Source organism: Opisthocomus hoazin, chromosome 4 (genome assembly GCF_030867145.1).
Source record: "Opisthocomus hoazin isolate bOpiHoa1 chromosome 4, bOpiHoa1.hap1, whole genome shotgun sequence".
In the NCBI taxonomy this organism is placed as follows: Eukaryota; Metazoa; Chordata; class Aves; order Opisthocomiformes; family Opisthocomidae; genus Opisthocomus; species Opisthocomus hoazin.
Window position 1 is genome coordinate 14791107 of NC_134417.1, and position 12849 is coordinate 14803955.

The window sequence follows — 12849 nt, forward strand, 5'->3', positions numbered from 1 at the left end:
GGTTTTTTTCTGTAAAAGAAGCGAGAGGTGAGGCACAGCCGGCTGGCACCGTGCACTGCTTGCAGCCCTGCAGATTTTTTCCATCACTGATGGGACCCTGGCCACCCTCAGCAGAGAAACAGGTCTTCGCCGGTGGCTGCGCATTGCTGGAAGGTATGAAGGCAGGAGATCTGGCCCCACACCTCCTTTGCAGGCTGAGATTTGGGGGCTTTCCCCCTAATTAATGGGGAGTTTTCGTGCGATGGCTAAAAATTGGGCCGTAGGACAGTTGTGGTGTCTTGGTGATGAGCAACAGCGGTGGGACAGCTGCTCTTCTCCAACACATCGCCGAGGAGGAAATCCTGATGCCTTCCTGCTTCCCCGTGAGAGTCACAGTGTGCTGAAGGTGACTCAGAACTAGCCCAGGGGCTGGAGCTGTACTTGATACTGGGTATTGCCTGTAGACCCCGAAAAGCATTTTCACCACTGGCCCGGTGGCACGCAACCAGACCTTGCACCAGCCCCTCAGCCAGCAATTCTCGCAGCATCGCCCCTGGCCAGACAAGCTGGATGTCACCCGTGCAGGCATGTCACCAGGCTGACTGCAAATAATTCTGGATCTAAATCAGTACAGTCTGGGCTAAAAGTCATTTCATGACCTGGCTCGCTCCACTTGGCCACTGGCTGATTTTTCTGGTTGTAAATGGTATTTTTTCCTGTTGTGGAGGAGGAAGATGTAAGGACAGGAGAAGGGCATGCTAAGGGCAGAGAAAAACAAGAAGCTGCACATGGGATCCTGCAAACACTTCCAGATTTATGTGGCCCCCCTCAGCCTCATTACCTATGTGTAGGAGCAAGTCTGCAGCACACCAGCAAATACACGAAGTCGACAAATAGTATTACCGACAAGTGCTCTTTTTCCCCTAATCTCTTTGTATTCAGGGAATCATCGTTGTTGCCTTGAATAATCGCACGCTCTGTTTAGCCATAACAGGGTCCGGAAATCTCAGGCGCCTGGTGCCTAGGCTGACTTGCCAAAGCATCAGCCCCGTGTGCCGGATTCGAACCGGCAGCCGAACCTGTGGAGCAGGATCGTTGCCTTTCCCGGCGTTGTGTGATTTGTTACGGGTATTTTCTGGCCATTTTATCACATGCTGCCTGCGAGGTTGGTGCTGAGTGGAGCTCAGTGTTCAACCTCACTGTGCTGGAAGCCTCCAAGGGCTGACCGAGCCCGGGCAGGAGCATGGCCCGCCGAGCCCCAGCTGATGTGTTGGGGAGCGGGGCAGTGATCTGCACCAGTGGCAGACAGCAATGCTTGACTTCTAATTCTGCTCCAACATTTGACTTCTCCCCCCACAGCCCAAAGCTCCCGGCAGAGCCACGAGGCCGCCTTTGCTCTCCCTTTGCGGGTCCGTCCCTGGGAAAGCGGCGCTGGGATGGGGCTGCTGGCTGGCGAGGAGCAGCGGTTCGGAGGCTGCCCTGCTCTGTGCGCAGCCCACACGCCCCAGCTGCGTCGGGGTCTGATTCACCACCCCCGGCTGCAGAGCAGAGCCAGCACTGATGGATGGAGCCCGATGGACGGGGGGAACGCGCGTCTCTGCCGACAACCTGAGCCGGTGTGCCGCACTCGGTGGGATGCTGCACCTCGTCTGCGGGCAGCAGCCCTGGCACAGGGGCTGGCACCAGCCCCAGCGCTGGGCAGAGACCATGGGACAGTTCGTCCTCAACCGACGGGAGCACTGCCTGGGACAGGACCGGCCTCACGCAGGCAGCAGAGCCTGCATGTCCCACAGAGGCTTGTCCCAAAGCCCTGCGCTTCTCCCGTCAGCTGGCAGCAGGCTTTTCAGCTTGGGAAGAAGCTGCTTGTTTCAAAGGAAAAATCACTGCCAGCTCAGCCCTTTACTCAAACCTATTGCAGAAAAGGCCTCGCTCTCTCCTTCTCTCCTTATCCTACGGAGATGCTCTTTCAAACTTGCTGTGCAGAAAATGTAATGACCTTTTTCTCCTCACATGCACTTGTTCTCATTCGCAGGCCCAGGCATGCTGCTATGGGGAGGGCACAGCAGTTAATCACATGTGAATAACCTCGCACTAGCACTGCAGACGTCTGCATGGTTTTTTTTTTTCGACGGTTCTAGTACCAAAATATCCCAGGCACACGGGGATTCGGACCCTACCTTCACAGCTAATGATCTATACAAGCCTCTAAGGAAACTGCACAGTAGCCCTGCTAATGGCTTCAAGGGGAAACACTTCAGGCCCTGGCTGCTGCTGGTGCTGCTCAGGGAGGTCTGCTCGCTGCTCCGCATGCGATAAAAGCCTTTCCCTACTGTTGCAGACATCACGGCTCTTCTGGAGAGAGGAAAGGCATTGACTGAGCTAATGCCGCCAACTGCCTTCAAGCACACACGGAGGATGCAAAAGCAAACACCGCCCGGTCACTCAGTAGCCGGATTAGCTCGAACCAGCCCGTGGGTTCCCCGACATGGCCTGCTCTTGGGGTGCCTTGTCTCTGCCCTGCTCCCAGTGCTCCCGCTCCCCCCAGCCCAGGGGAGAGCCGGCTGTGACCGAGAGCCCGGGGCATAAACCTGGGGCACTGGGGATGTCCAGGGCACCGAAGGTCCCCCGCTGAGGGCAAGGCAGCCTCGCAGCCCGCACCCCGGGGAAACCGCTGCAGGATGAGCTTTCCTGGTGTTTCATTTCTCCGTCATCAGCCGCCTCTTCCCTCCCTGGGAAAGGCAAGGGGAGTTCTGTCTCGGAAAGAGATGCAAGGTGGATTTTTTCTTTTGCAAGGTGTGCGTCAGCAGTGCCAGCCTGAGCGTGCTCACCCCCAACCGCGGCCATTGTCCCCTGCTGCATCTTGCTGCCCATCATGGGCCAAGTGTGGCATGGGCAAGAAGGTGCCCACTCTGAGGGGGGTCCCCCCCTCGTCATCACCCCCTTACCGTGCAAACCACCCCCCCCTCCTCAGGCTGACTCACGCTGAGGCAATGGTAAAAGCTTCTCGCCAGTGCGGTGGCAGATTTTGCAATCTGTTTTAATGAGGTATTTACAAGTTCAGAGCCTGGCTCCTTGCACAAGGAGTGCGGCCTGGCCCCAGCAGCTGGTTGGGCTTTTCATTGACATTCCTGCGACTCGCCCGACTGCAGCACCGGCACGGTGGAAAACATTTAGACATCAGAAATGCCACATTAATTATCCCTTAATTGATACCTCCACGTGGGGACAAATGAAACCGGAACATCTCTGCTGCCCCGGGAGCCTGCCACTTACAAACAGACTTACAGCTAAAAATACCACGGCAGTCCCGTGGCTGAGCAACTTCGCTGCTCACCCTGGGTGAGGTTATGAAATTGTCTCGGGCTGGCGCTGCGAGCGGCGGGGGATGATCCGCAGCGGCGGTGCCCAATTGCCAACCCCGCGAGGGCACCCCTGAGCGCGCTGCCGGGCGAGGGTGGCTCAGCCCACGTGTGAGCCCCAGTAATACGTTTCTTGAGCTTATGGTCCAGCCAGAGAGCCCCGACACGGGGCTTCTCGCAGGTTCCTGCCCATCATCAGAGGCTGCGAAGAGAAAAATCTCATCCTCCTGTCTCTTACATGAGACCTTAAGTGCCCGGTACGTTTCCCCGCCGTGTGGGATTTCCAGCCGGCTCAGGGATCCCGCTCGCTGCTTGCCAGGGCCTTTCTGCACGGTGCCCTCCCGCAGCTACAACGCATCCCATGGGATCTCTCCCCACCCGCCCCCTCCTTCGAGCAACGCACAGAGAGGCCGAATCGCCACAGCGACCCCAGTTTCTTTTAAATTACCGTCATCTTTATTTTCTTCACGTATGTGCAAACAGAGGAGATGGCGATGGTGGTGTTCTTAAAAATAACAAAATGTATTTGCATACATTTCCCTATGTACAGGTGAACAGCCACGAGTAGAGTCTTCTTTTGCACAGCAAAAGATCTAGAGCATTGAGACCGGGGACAGGACCGGGGCCCGAAAAAAAGGGTCTAACTTAAAAATTAATAATAATAATTAAAAAATTCACAACAGTGCAAACCTCTCGGACATGACAGCACGATGGAGTGACTTTAATGCAGAACCGGGGGGGAGGGGGGGGGGGGGGCCTCTCGGATGTGAGATTTCTGACTGTAAACAAGGCGCAACACCTCCCTCCCGCCGCCCTCCCCGGGAAAAGCTATTCCAGGAATTTGGCAGATCCTCAAGGGCTGAGCCGGAGGTAAACAGCCCGCGGCCGCCTCCCCTCCTCGGGCCGCGGCCCGGCACCGGGTGGGACGGCTGCTCCCCGGGATGCTGCGGGACGCGGGGAGCCCCCGGGGCGCTCCCGGGGGGGCCGGAGGAGGGACCCGGCGCGCCCGCGGAGGGGTCTGCGCACCGCGGGAGGGGCTCCGGCGCGCCCGCGGAGGGGTCCGCGCACCCCCAAAACGCTCCGCGCACCCCCGGAGAGGACCGCGCACCCCCCGGAGGGGCCCCGGCGCGCCCCCCGGAGCGCTCAGCCGGTCTCGGGGTCGGCGGGGGGCGGCTGCTCGGCGCCGTCGCAGGGCGGGCCGGCGCCGTCCGCCCCGCCGCTCTCCAGGGAGGACTCGCTGCCCGTGCTCTCGCCGGAGAGCAGGCGGCGGACGCGCAGGTCGGCGCGCAGCGAGCGCAGGTCGTTGCCCAGGCTGAGCCCGCCCAGGTCGCGGAGGAGCCGGCCCAGCTCCGGGCCCTCGGCGCGGCCGGCGCCGGGGGGCAGCAGCTCGCCGTCGGGCTCGCCCAGCGCCTCCAGGATGTCCTCGCAGTCGCAGAGCGTGGCCCGCTCCTCCTGCTCCTCGCCCAGCAGGTCCTCCGTGATGGAGCCCAGCTTGGGCGCGCTGCGGCTCCGCTCCACCGGCGGCTTGTAGCAGCACTGCCCGTTGAGCAGCTTGCGCAGCGGCACCAGCGGGATGCTCTGCTCGCCCACCAGCTGCTGCTGCTGGTGCCGCGCGTCGTCCCGCTTCTTCAGCCGGCGGAACTCGGCCAGCGCCGCGGCCGAGGTCTGGTAGAGCAGCAGGGCCATGGCCTTCGCCTTCTCGGGCTTGGAGACCAGGACGGCGTGGCAGCGCAGCATCACCGCCTTGTGCTTCAGCTCGTGGCGGTAGATCCAGGCGAAGACGCGCGGCAGGCGGGGGTCGGCCACGCAGTAGGTGACGCGGTGCAGCAGGTAGAGGTGGCCGGGCCGCCGCGGCCCCTTGTCCTCGGCGTGGGCCATGCGGATGCCCTGCGCGCTGATGGTCAGCTTCATCCTGGTGCCCTGCCGCCCGGCCTCGCTCTTGCTCCAGATCTTGCAGACGGCCAGGTCGGTGCAGCCCTCGCCCTTGGACTGGATGGTGGTGGCGTTGCCCAGGTAGAGCACGGTGTACGTGGGGTCCTCGCCGGTGACGCGGAATTTCCGCCGCTTGGAGCGGAACATGCTGCCCACGCGGTGCAGCGCGCGCTCGGGGCAGGCGCGGGCCAGCGAGGTGAGCGCCGAGTAGGGCACGGCCACCGCGTACGCCTTGGGCTTGCTCTGCCGCCGCGCCTCGCCCGCCGCCAGCTCCACCTTGCTGCGCTTCCAGGGCAGCATGGCCCCGCGGAGCCGCGGCTAGGCGCCGCGCCGACGGCTGCGGGCGCGGGGGGGCATGCCACGGCGGCGGCGGCGGCGGCTGGGCTGCCCGCCCCCCTCACATCCTTGCGGGCGCCGCGCCGCCGCGGCCGTAGATATAGGCGGGCGCCGGCGCTCCGCGGGCGCGCAGAGGGGAGGCCCCGCGGCCGGAGGGCGGAGCGCCCGGCTGCTCCGCGGCCCGCCGAGCCGCCGGCCCCGCTGCTCGCCGCCCGCCCGCCGCCGCCGCTCTGCGCCGCCCGCTGCCGCCCGGCCCCGGCCCCGGCCCCGGCCCCGGCGCGACGCGGGGCGGGCAGGGGGCGGGCCCGGGGCGGAGCCAGCGCGGACGGGCGGCCCCTCCCCCACCCCCCCGCGGCGTCCCGGCCCGCCCCGGGCGCTCGCGCAAGGGCCGTCGCCACGGCCACGCGCGGAGAGGGGTGCCACAGCGGGCGGAGGAGGGGGAACCGGCAGCTCGAAACCCCCCAAACCGATACCCCCACGCGCGGGGCGTCCCCGCGGGCGGGCGAACCGGGGGCCCGGCGGCCTTCCCGGCCGGGGGGGGCCCGCGCTCGCACCGCCGCCGGCCCTCGGGGTCGGTCAGAGCGGCCCTGGGAGCCGCAGGGCCCGAGGCGTGTGCACGCTGTGAGGCGTGAGCGGTGCTGCGCTCCCTGCGCGGCATCATCATCATCATCATCATCATCATCATCATCATCATCATCATCATCATCATCATCACCAGCAGCAGGCGAATAACAAGGAGCTGCCCTGTAATCCCTTGCTGGGGTGGCTCGAGTGCAGCCGCAGACGTAGCGAGCGCTTTGGGAAGTCGGTCTCTGCGCCGTCGCTGCAGCCTCTCCTGCTGCGGGCCCCTCTCCCAGAAAGAACAGAAATGCTGGGGTTGCGGAGGACGGCGCTTTGCCAGGGCTGGAATAAACGCTCCGCGAAAGGGCAGCGGTGCGTACCCGTGCGGTACCGTTTGTAAGCGCCTGCTTAAATGATTTGACAAATGATTTCTAGAGTTTGGGTCAATGGAGAGGAGCCCGCGTGTGGCTGTCGCTGTTACGGATGCTGTTACATCGTGCCATCTGGCAGATGGCTCGGGAACTGCAAGTGGCCGCAGTGGCTGGCGTCACGTTATGAAAAGCGCTCGCCCGTTTGCTTGCGTTTCGAAAATGCCCCTCATTAGAGGGCAGCGTCGTCAGCGCCGTCCCCGGAGGCTCCTCGGCCGTGCATGGCGGGTACCAGGGCGCCTGACCGCACCGATGGTTTCCAGCGGCCGGCGGTGGGTGTGGAGCTGTGGCACGCTGCGTTTCCTGTCTTCGGCGGCTCCAGCGCAGCGCTTTCGCAGCGCTCGGGAGGCTGTTGCTGGCCCTGAGGTGTGAATGTGTGAACGCTCCCGTTTTCCTACGGGAAAACCGCAGTCGGAGAGCTCACACGAGGCCTTGTGCGGCCGGGCGAGCTGGCCGGGACCCTTGGCTGCACGGCACAGAAAGACTTGGGCTTGCATGGCAACCTCATTTCATCTCCAGAAGCATCCAGCGTGCTTTTCCTTCATCTTCTTTGTCTTGCAAGGGGAACACAGAAGGCACTGCTGAGCACGCAAACTAAATCCAATGGCTCGGGGCGACATGTGATGCCCACACACGGTGTGGCTCTCCTACGGTGCCCGCAGAGCTGCCTTGTCCCCTCAACGTGTCCTGCTGAACCTCTGCGCTGAGAGCCCGCGGCTCCCGGCTCTGCCTGCGAGCTGCAAGGCTGAGAGCATCTCCGGCTGCTCCTCCGAGACACGTGGGCACGGCAGCCTCTCCGTGGGAGCGGGACTTGCCTTGCCAGAGCCGCCGGCTGTGGGCAGAGGAGCCTGTCCGGGGTCTCGGGCCGGTGGCTCTGCAGGCAGGCGTTTGCTCCGGGTGGGATGGAGCGGGCGAGGAGCCCCCAGGCCTCCCTGCGGGGCTGCCTCCAGAGGGGCTGGCGCTGGCACGGGGACGCGTGTGGTAGTGGCTGCCATGGAGCTATTTGCAGAGCCATGCCGGGAAGGTGCCTCTGCCACCTCAATTAAAGTAGCACGTGTCCAGGAATGAAGACCTTAAATTTTCCCTGCGTGGCTCGCGCAGGCTGCGGAGCCCTGTGTCTCTCCGACAGCCGTTGGGCATACCCGTCTGCAAACCCCAGCAGCGTGCCAGGGGAGGAGGAGCTCCGGCCCCCTTGCCCTCCCCACCACCTCCCCAGCCCCCGAGTCAGCAGCGCTTCCATTTCTGCATTGCCTTCTCGGGGCAGAGGTTTCCTCACCAGCCCCTCGGAGACCTGCTGGGGGCCGGGCGGTGGCCAGGGAGCTGCCTCAGCCCGGCGTAGCTGCCTCCAGGCCGGCTGGAAGTGCAGCTGCGAGGAAGGTGTCTTGTGGTTACAGCCCTGCTCGAGGATGGAAACTGTCTTGGCCCAGTTCCTCACCGTGCTTGCTCACCAGTTGGTGTGCCAGACCATCGCAGCCTTCCTTGCTTCATTAACAGACCCAATTACCTTCAGGACTGTCTCTTCCCTGCTGTGTGGTGGCTGCTTCTGTTCTGGGCATGGATGATTGCCACACGCTTCGGCAAGAAAAGAGCACGTGGCAAATCGTGGTGGCCTGTGACAGCAACTCCCAAACAAAATGCTGACCCCTCCTAGTCCCGTGCTGGGCAGAGGATCCATGCTGCAGTGTCTGCGTGAAGTCTGGCAGCAGGGAGCAGCCCAGTTACGCTTGGGGCACCTGCCTGAAGCGTGCGGCTGTTCCCGTGACATTGGATGTCCGTATTTCACTGCCGGGAGGAGAAGCGCCATGAGGGGAGCCTACCCTGCGGGGCCGGGGCATGCTGCCTGGCTCCCAGCGAGCACGAGGGTCCCTCCGGACCTGCGAGGCCAGCAGCACCCGTGCTGGGGGGGCTCATCTGCACGGCCCCGTAGCCCCGGGGAAGCGCAGCAGCCTGCTCCCTGTTTATGCAACACCGCAGCAGCTACCGAGCGAGCGTCACCTGCCTGCGCGCGCCCGGCTGGAGAGCTTGTGCGAGGCGTGGGAAAGTCTGTCAGATACCATCTCTGCCCCGCGGCCCAGCCGGCCCCGCGCCGGCAGCTCGGCGAGCGCTGCGCTTGGCCCTTGGCAGACCCCCCCGCCTGCCCCGCTCCATCCTCCTCCTCCCCTGCCCGCTCCCGCTGGCGCTGGAGCCCATGGCTGCTCCCCACCACGAGTCCATAGGCTCCAGGGCGCAGGCTGCCCCGCTGGGGTGCACGCAGGCGGGCAGCTGCCCACTGCCTGCTTTGGGGGGGATGCCGGGGGCTTGCCTGATGTGAGGGGGGTGAAACCCTGCAGAGAGCAACCCTGCTTCGGGGATGGTTTTCATGCCCAGCAGCTGGAATGGGAGCCGATGTTTGTCTCTGCCTGGGGAGAGCAACGGGAAAAAGAATCGTGGAATCATTAAGGTTGGAAAAGACCTCTAAGGTCGTCAAGTCCAACCGTCACCCAGACACCACCATGCCTGCTAACCGGGAAAAGTTTATGACAAGACCAAAATGATTCATGGGCATGTATTGATTTTGCCAGCATGTGAAAAGATCCGAGGCTTTCTCCTCTCAGACAGCAACGGGGCTCTTCGTGCTGCAGCAGCTGAAGTGCCAGAGTCAAAGCGAAACATTTCAAACCGGCATTTCAGTATTTTCCAAAACAAAGTATTTCAGAGGCTCTGTAACTGTGCTAAACGTCGAAGTTCTGACTCTTTGTTCTGAACCAGGACAAAGGAAACGCTGATCTGTCAGGATTTTCCACAAAACGGAAAGGCTGAGTGGCACCCGTGCCCCACGGGCCGTTGGTGGGGGCAGGCAGGGTGCCACAGCCCCCAGCCCCACCGGCCATCATCCGGGTCTCCACGGCAGCGGCTGCGGATGGCTGCGTGCTGCCGGGAGCTGGGCCAGCCTGAGACGGGTCGGTGGGGCAGGGGACAGCATCTCCTGCTCAGGGAGAAGGGTCCGGTAATGGCCCTTAATGGATGTCTGGTGCCACCCCTGCAGCCCTCCTGCCTCTCCAGAGGGGAGAAGCACCCCGTCATGACAGCCACCTCATCCCGGCGAGGCTCCGGGGGTCGGGGATGGGGCCACCGACGATGCCGGGGCGGTGTGAGACCCGCGGGAGGTCCACGTGGCGACGGCCCTGAGGCCCCCTGGGTGCACCGAGGGCGATGCCGGTGCATCTCGGGGTGCCGCAGCCAGGGGCAGCCCCGGGGCTGGGGCTGTGTGGCTCGGCGGGGCCGTGGCAGTGGCAGCACACCTCCGCCGCGGTTGTTTTTCAGTCACCGAGGGCGGCACACCCCGCTTCCTGCACCAGCGGCCCCAGCGCTTCCTGCGCCCGCAGCTGAAATTAGAAGGGCGGCCGGGGGCGCGGAGCCCTCCCTTGGGGGTCACGGCACCCTCGGCGTGGCTCGCCGCGCCGGTGGGGCTATGCCGGGTGCCCATCCTCCCACCATGCTGCCAGCCGAGGGGCACAGGGGGGCTGTCGGGGCGGGACCCTCTGCTCGACGCCCCGCCGTGGGGGCTGCTGCCGTGGGGCCGTCCCTGCCCACGCAGAGGGGAGCAGCGGGGCCGAGCCTGTCCCGGCGGAGCGGGGGCTCCGGGAGCTGGAGAAGTCCCCTGCCGGCTTCCTGCCTAGTGCTTTGCACCTTCAAAGACACACGCAGCTCTCTAATTAACCTTCCTCCACCCAGCCAGGCGATTTTATCTTCATAGGGCTGGTGGAAGAAGCAGAGCCTAAAAAACTCGCCCAAGGGCCCCGGCAGGGTTGGTGCCTTCTCGGGGCTGAGCCTTGGCCAGGCTGCCCTGCGTCGGAGCCTCCGTGGGGTGCTGCTCTGCCTAGAGGGGACCGAGCGGGTCCCCGCGGGGTGGGGGAGCTGGCGGGGGCGCAGGGGCCCCGGATGCAGCAGGCTCCCCGGTTCCTGCGGTGCCGGCACGCTGCTGAGCGCGGCTGGGCAGAGGGGGATTCAAGCAGCTGCGAGTTGTGCACAGAGCAAAATTGTCTTCGTGTTTTTGCAGGGGTGCTTCGGGGAGGTTTCTTAATGGGGCTGCTTGTCAGGCTGAGGCTGGCAGTACCACTGAATCGAGCATTGTGAGCCTACATGAATAATGAATAACCATCACATGAATATTTTAGAGACACAGTCCTGAGATCTCTGGGTGCTGCCTTAGAGGAAAATGGAGGAAAAGTAGTCCAGAAAGAACAATGTTTCCTTCAGGCAAAAATGCACTGGTGTCACTGGCCTTTGAAAAAGAGCTGCTGCTGCTATATAATTCTCAGGATTTGCATCAAAAACTGGAGCAGTGGTTTGGCTCCAAGTCAGGAGAAGTTGGGAGGGAAGCCAGCCCTTTTGACACAAGTCGATGATTGCAGTGCGCTAGGAGGACAGCAGCTTTTACTTCGGCTCTGCAGTGGGTTTTGGGAGAAGTCCCAAAGCCATGGCCACCCTCCAAAGAGCCGGCAGCGCTGGGCACTCAGCTGAGGCACTTCAAAGGCGCGGCGAGAGGTTCGGTGATGTGCGGGGGTGCTTGCTCTCCAGGGACAGCGCTGCTGTCGAGGAGAGGAGCTGTACAGACAGGGCCCAGCAGCGAAAATCGTGCTGACTTTGCATGCCGCGGTAGCTGCTGCATGGTGTGGGAGCGGGCTGCAGACCAGCAGGTCCGATGGGCTTCACAGGAGCATGGCTCTCCTCGGCCGGCTGCGCTCGTGGCGTGGACACGCCGGTGCCAGGCCGCCTCTGTGACAGCGTCTCTTCCTCGGTGGCCCTGTTCACTGCAATTGATCCGCGCAGAAACGTCTTCCAGGAGGAGCAGGCTGTCGTGTTTGGGTGAAACCAGAAGCAGCCTGTCTTGCTCAGGCGGGCGCAGCAGAGCGGTGGGAGTGGGCTGAGAAATGTTGTGATTAAAACCGGGCAATGAAGACTCCAGCCGCGACTTGTGTCTCTGTCCCTTGGATCACCCAGTCTGTGCCGCCTTCAGCACTGCTCAACGCGGTCCTCGCGGTGCTGCTGGCGTCGGCGGGCGAAAATACTGCCTTAGCGTTAACGGAGCGCCCAGAAACGCATCTGTTGCGAGACGGGGGCAGTTCGGGCATTGCAGTTCGGGCATTGCTTCAGCAGCTCCCACAGAGGCGGCAGACAGCATCTGCAGCGACTGTCCCTGGAGCGCTTCGGTCTCGAAACAGGGAATGTCGTGGGAGAAAAGGGCAGTGTGTGGGAAGACCATCCCGATCCAAACGCACGGTTGGTTGCTGCTCAGGTTACCCTCAGCCCTCTCCGCCCCAGGCTGCACGGAGAGCTGCAGGCGGTGGAGCAGACCCGAGTCTCCTCTACGCCAGCACTCCTGCGCGTCCCCGAGCATGGCTGTGTCCAGCCCGTGCTAGCGGCCGCGGCTGCCCGTGTCCCACGGAGGGCCATCGAGCTCTGCGCCCTGTGCCGGTGGTCGCGTCGCCAGCCGAGGACCCCGGCGGTGCCGAGGCCGCGCTGGCGGGGCCGTGCCGGTGGGGTTGTGAAAGCGTTTCATCCCTGGCTGGGCAGCCTGGGAGCGGCATCGCGCGTGCCTCGGCTGCGGGTTGGAAGTGCTGCCAGGCCCAAGGCGTGGGGAAAGGCCGGGCTGGCTGGCGGCTCCGGCTGGTGATTACGCAGTGTAGAAGAAAGGTAACTTTTAACTGAAGTACAAAAGAAATGCAATAATGAGCCACTTGCATTACTGCCTCGGTGCCCACATAAAGACCTGGGATGGTTTTATTAAGGACGACTTGATTAAAAATGAATTTACTAGATGGCTGCGTGCAGTCTGCAGCCCACCAGCCTTCCACTGCAGCACCTCGTGTAAAGGGAAGGGCGAATGCCGGGTCCCCTTTCGTCTGCCTGACTTGCCCGTGGGAAGCACAGGAGGGGCCGGGCCAGGCTGGCGGTGGTGGCAGCACCAGGGATGCGCATGGCAAGGCTGCGGAGGTCCTCGGCAACCTTGTGCCATACGGTTGCCTGCTTTGAAAAGGAGCAGAAAGGAAGCACTGCGTCTTTTTGATGCGTGCTTATCGTGGGGAGGCATCACACAGTGCTGAGCGCGAGGGAAGAGCCCTGCCCGCGGGGCTTTGCACGCCGCCGCGCTGCTGGCGACCAGCACCCCAAGGCTGGCTTCGCCTGCCCGTGCTTCCCAGGGATTAGCCGGGGTATTCTCTGGTTACAACTGATACATGTTACAGAGTTACGGTCAAAAATGTCTGGCCTTA

The 12849-nt window shown here is 63.2% G+C and overlaps 1 protein-coding gene across 1 annotated transcript; it reads right to left on the reverse strand.

Annotated features, from left to right (window-relative positions):
- Window positions 1–3773: 3773 nt before the first annotated feature.
- Window positions 3774–5625, reverse strand: FAM43A (family with sequence similarity 43 member A). Its single transcript, XM_075417335.1, has one exon. It carries the CDS (start codon window positions 5568–5570, stop codon window positions 4482–4484), a length of 1089 nt encoding a protein of 362 aa, XP_075273450.1. The 5' UTR covers window positions 5571–5625; the 3' UTR covers window positions 3774–4481.
- Window positions 5626–12849: the final 7224 nt, after the last annotated feature.

What these genes read in the sequence shown, in the direction of transcription:
- FAM43A (XM_075417335.1), bottom strand. Translation starts at nt 5,570, where the DNA reads ATGCTGCCCTGGAAGCGCAGCAAGGTGGAGCTGGCGGCGGGCGAGGCG.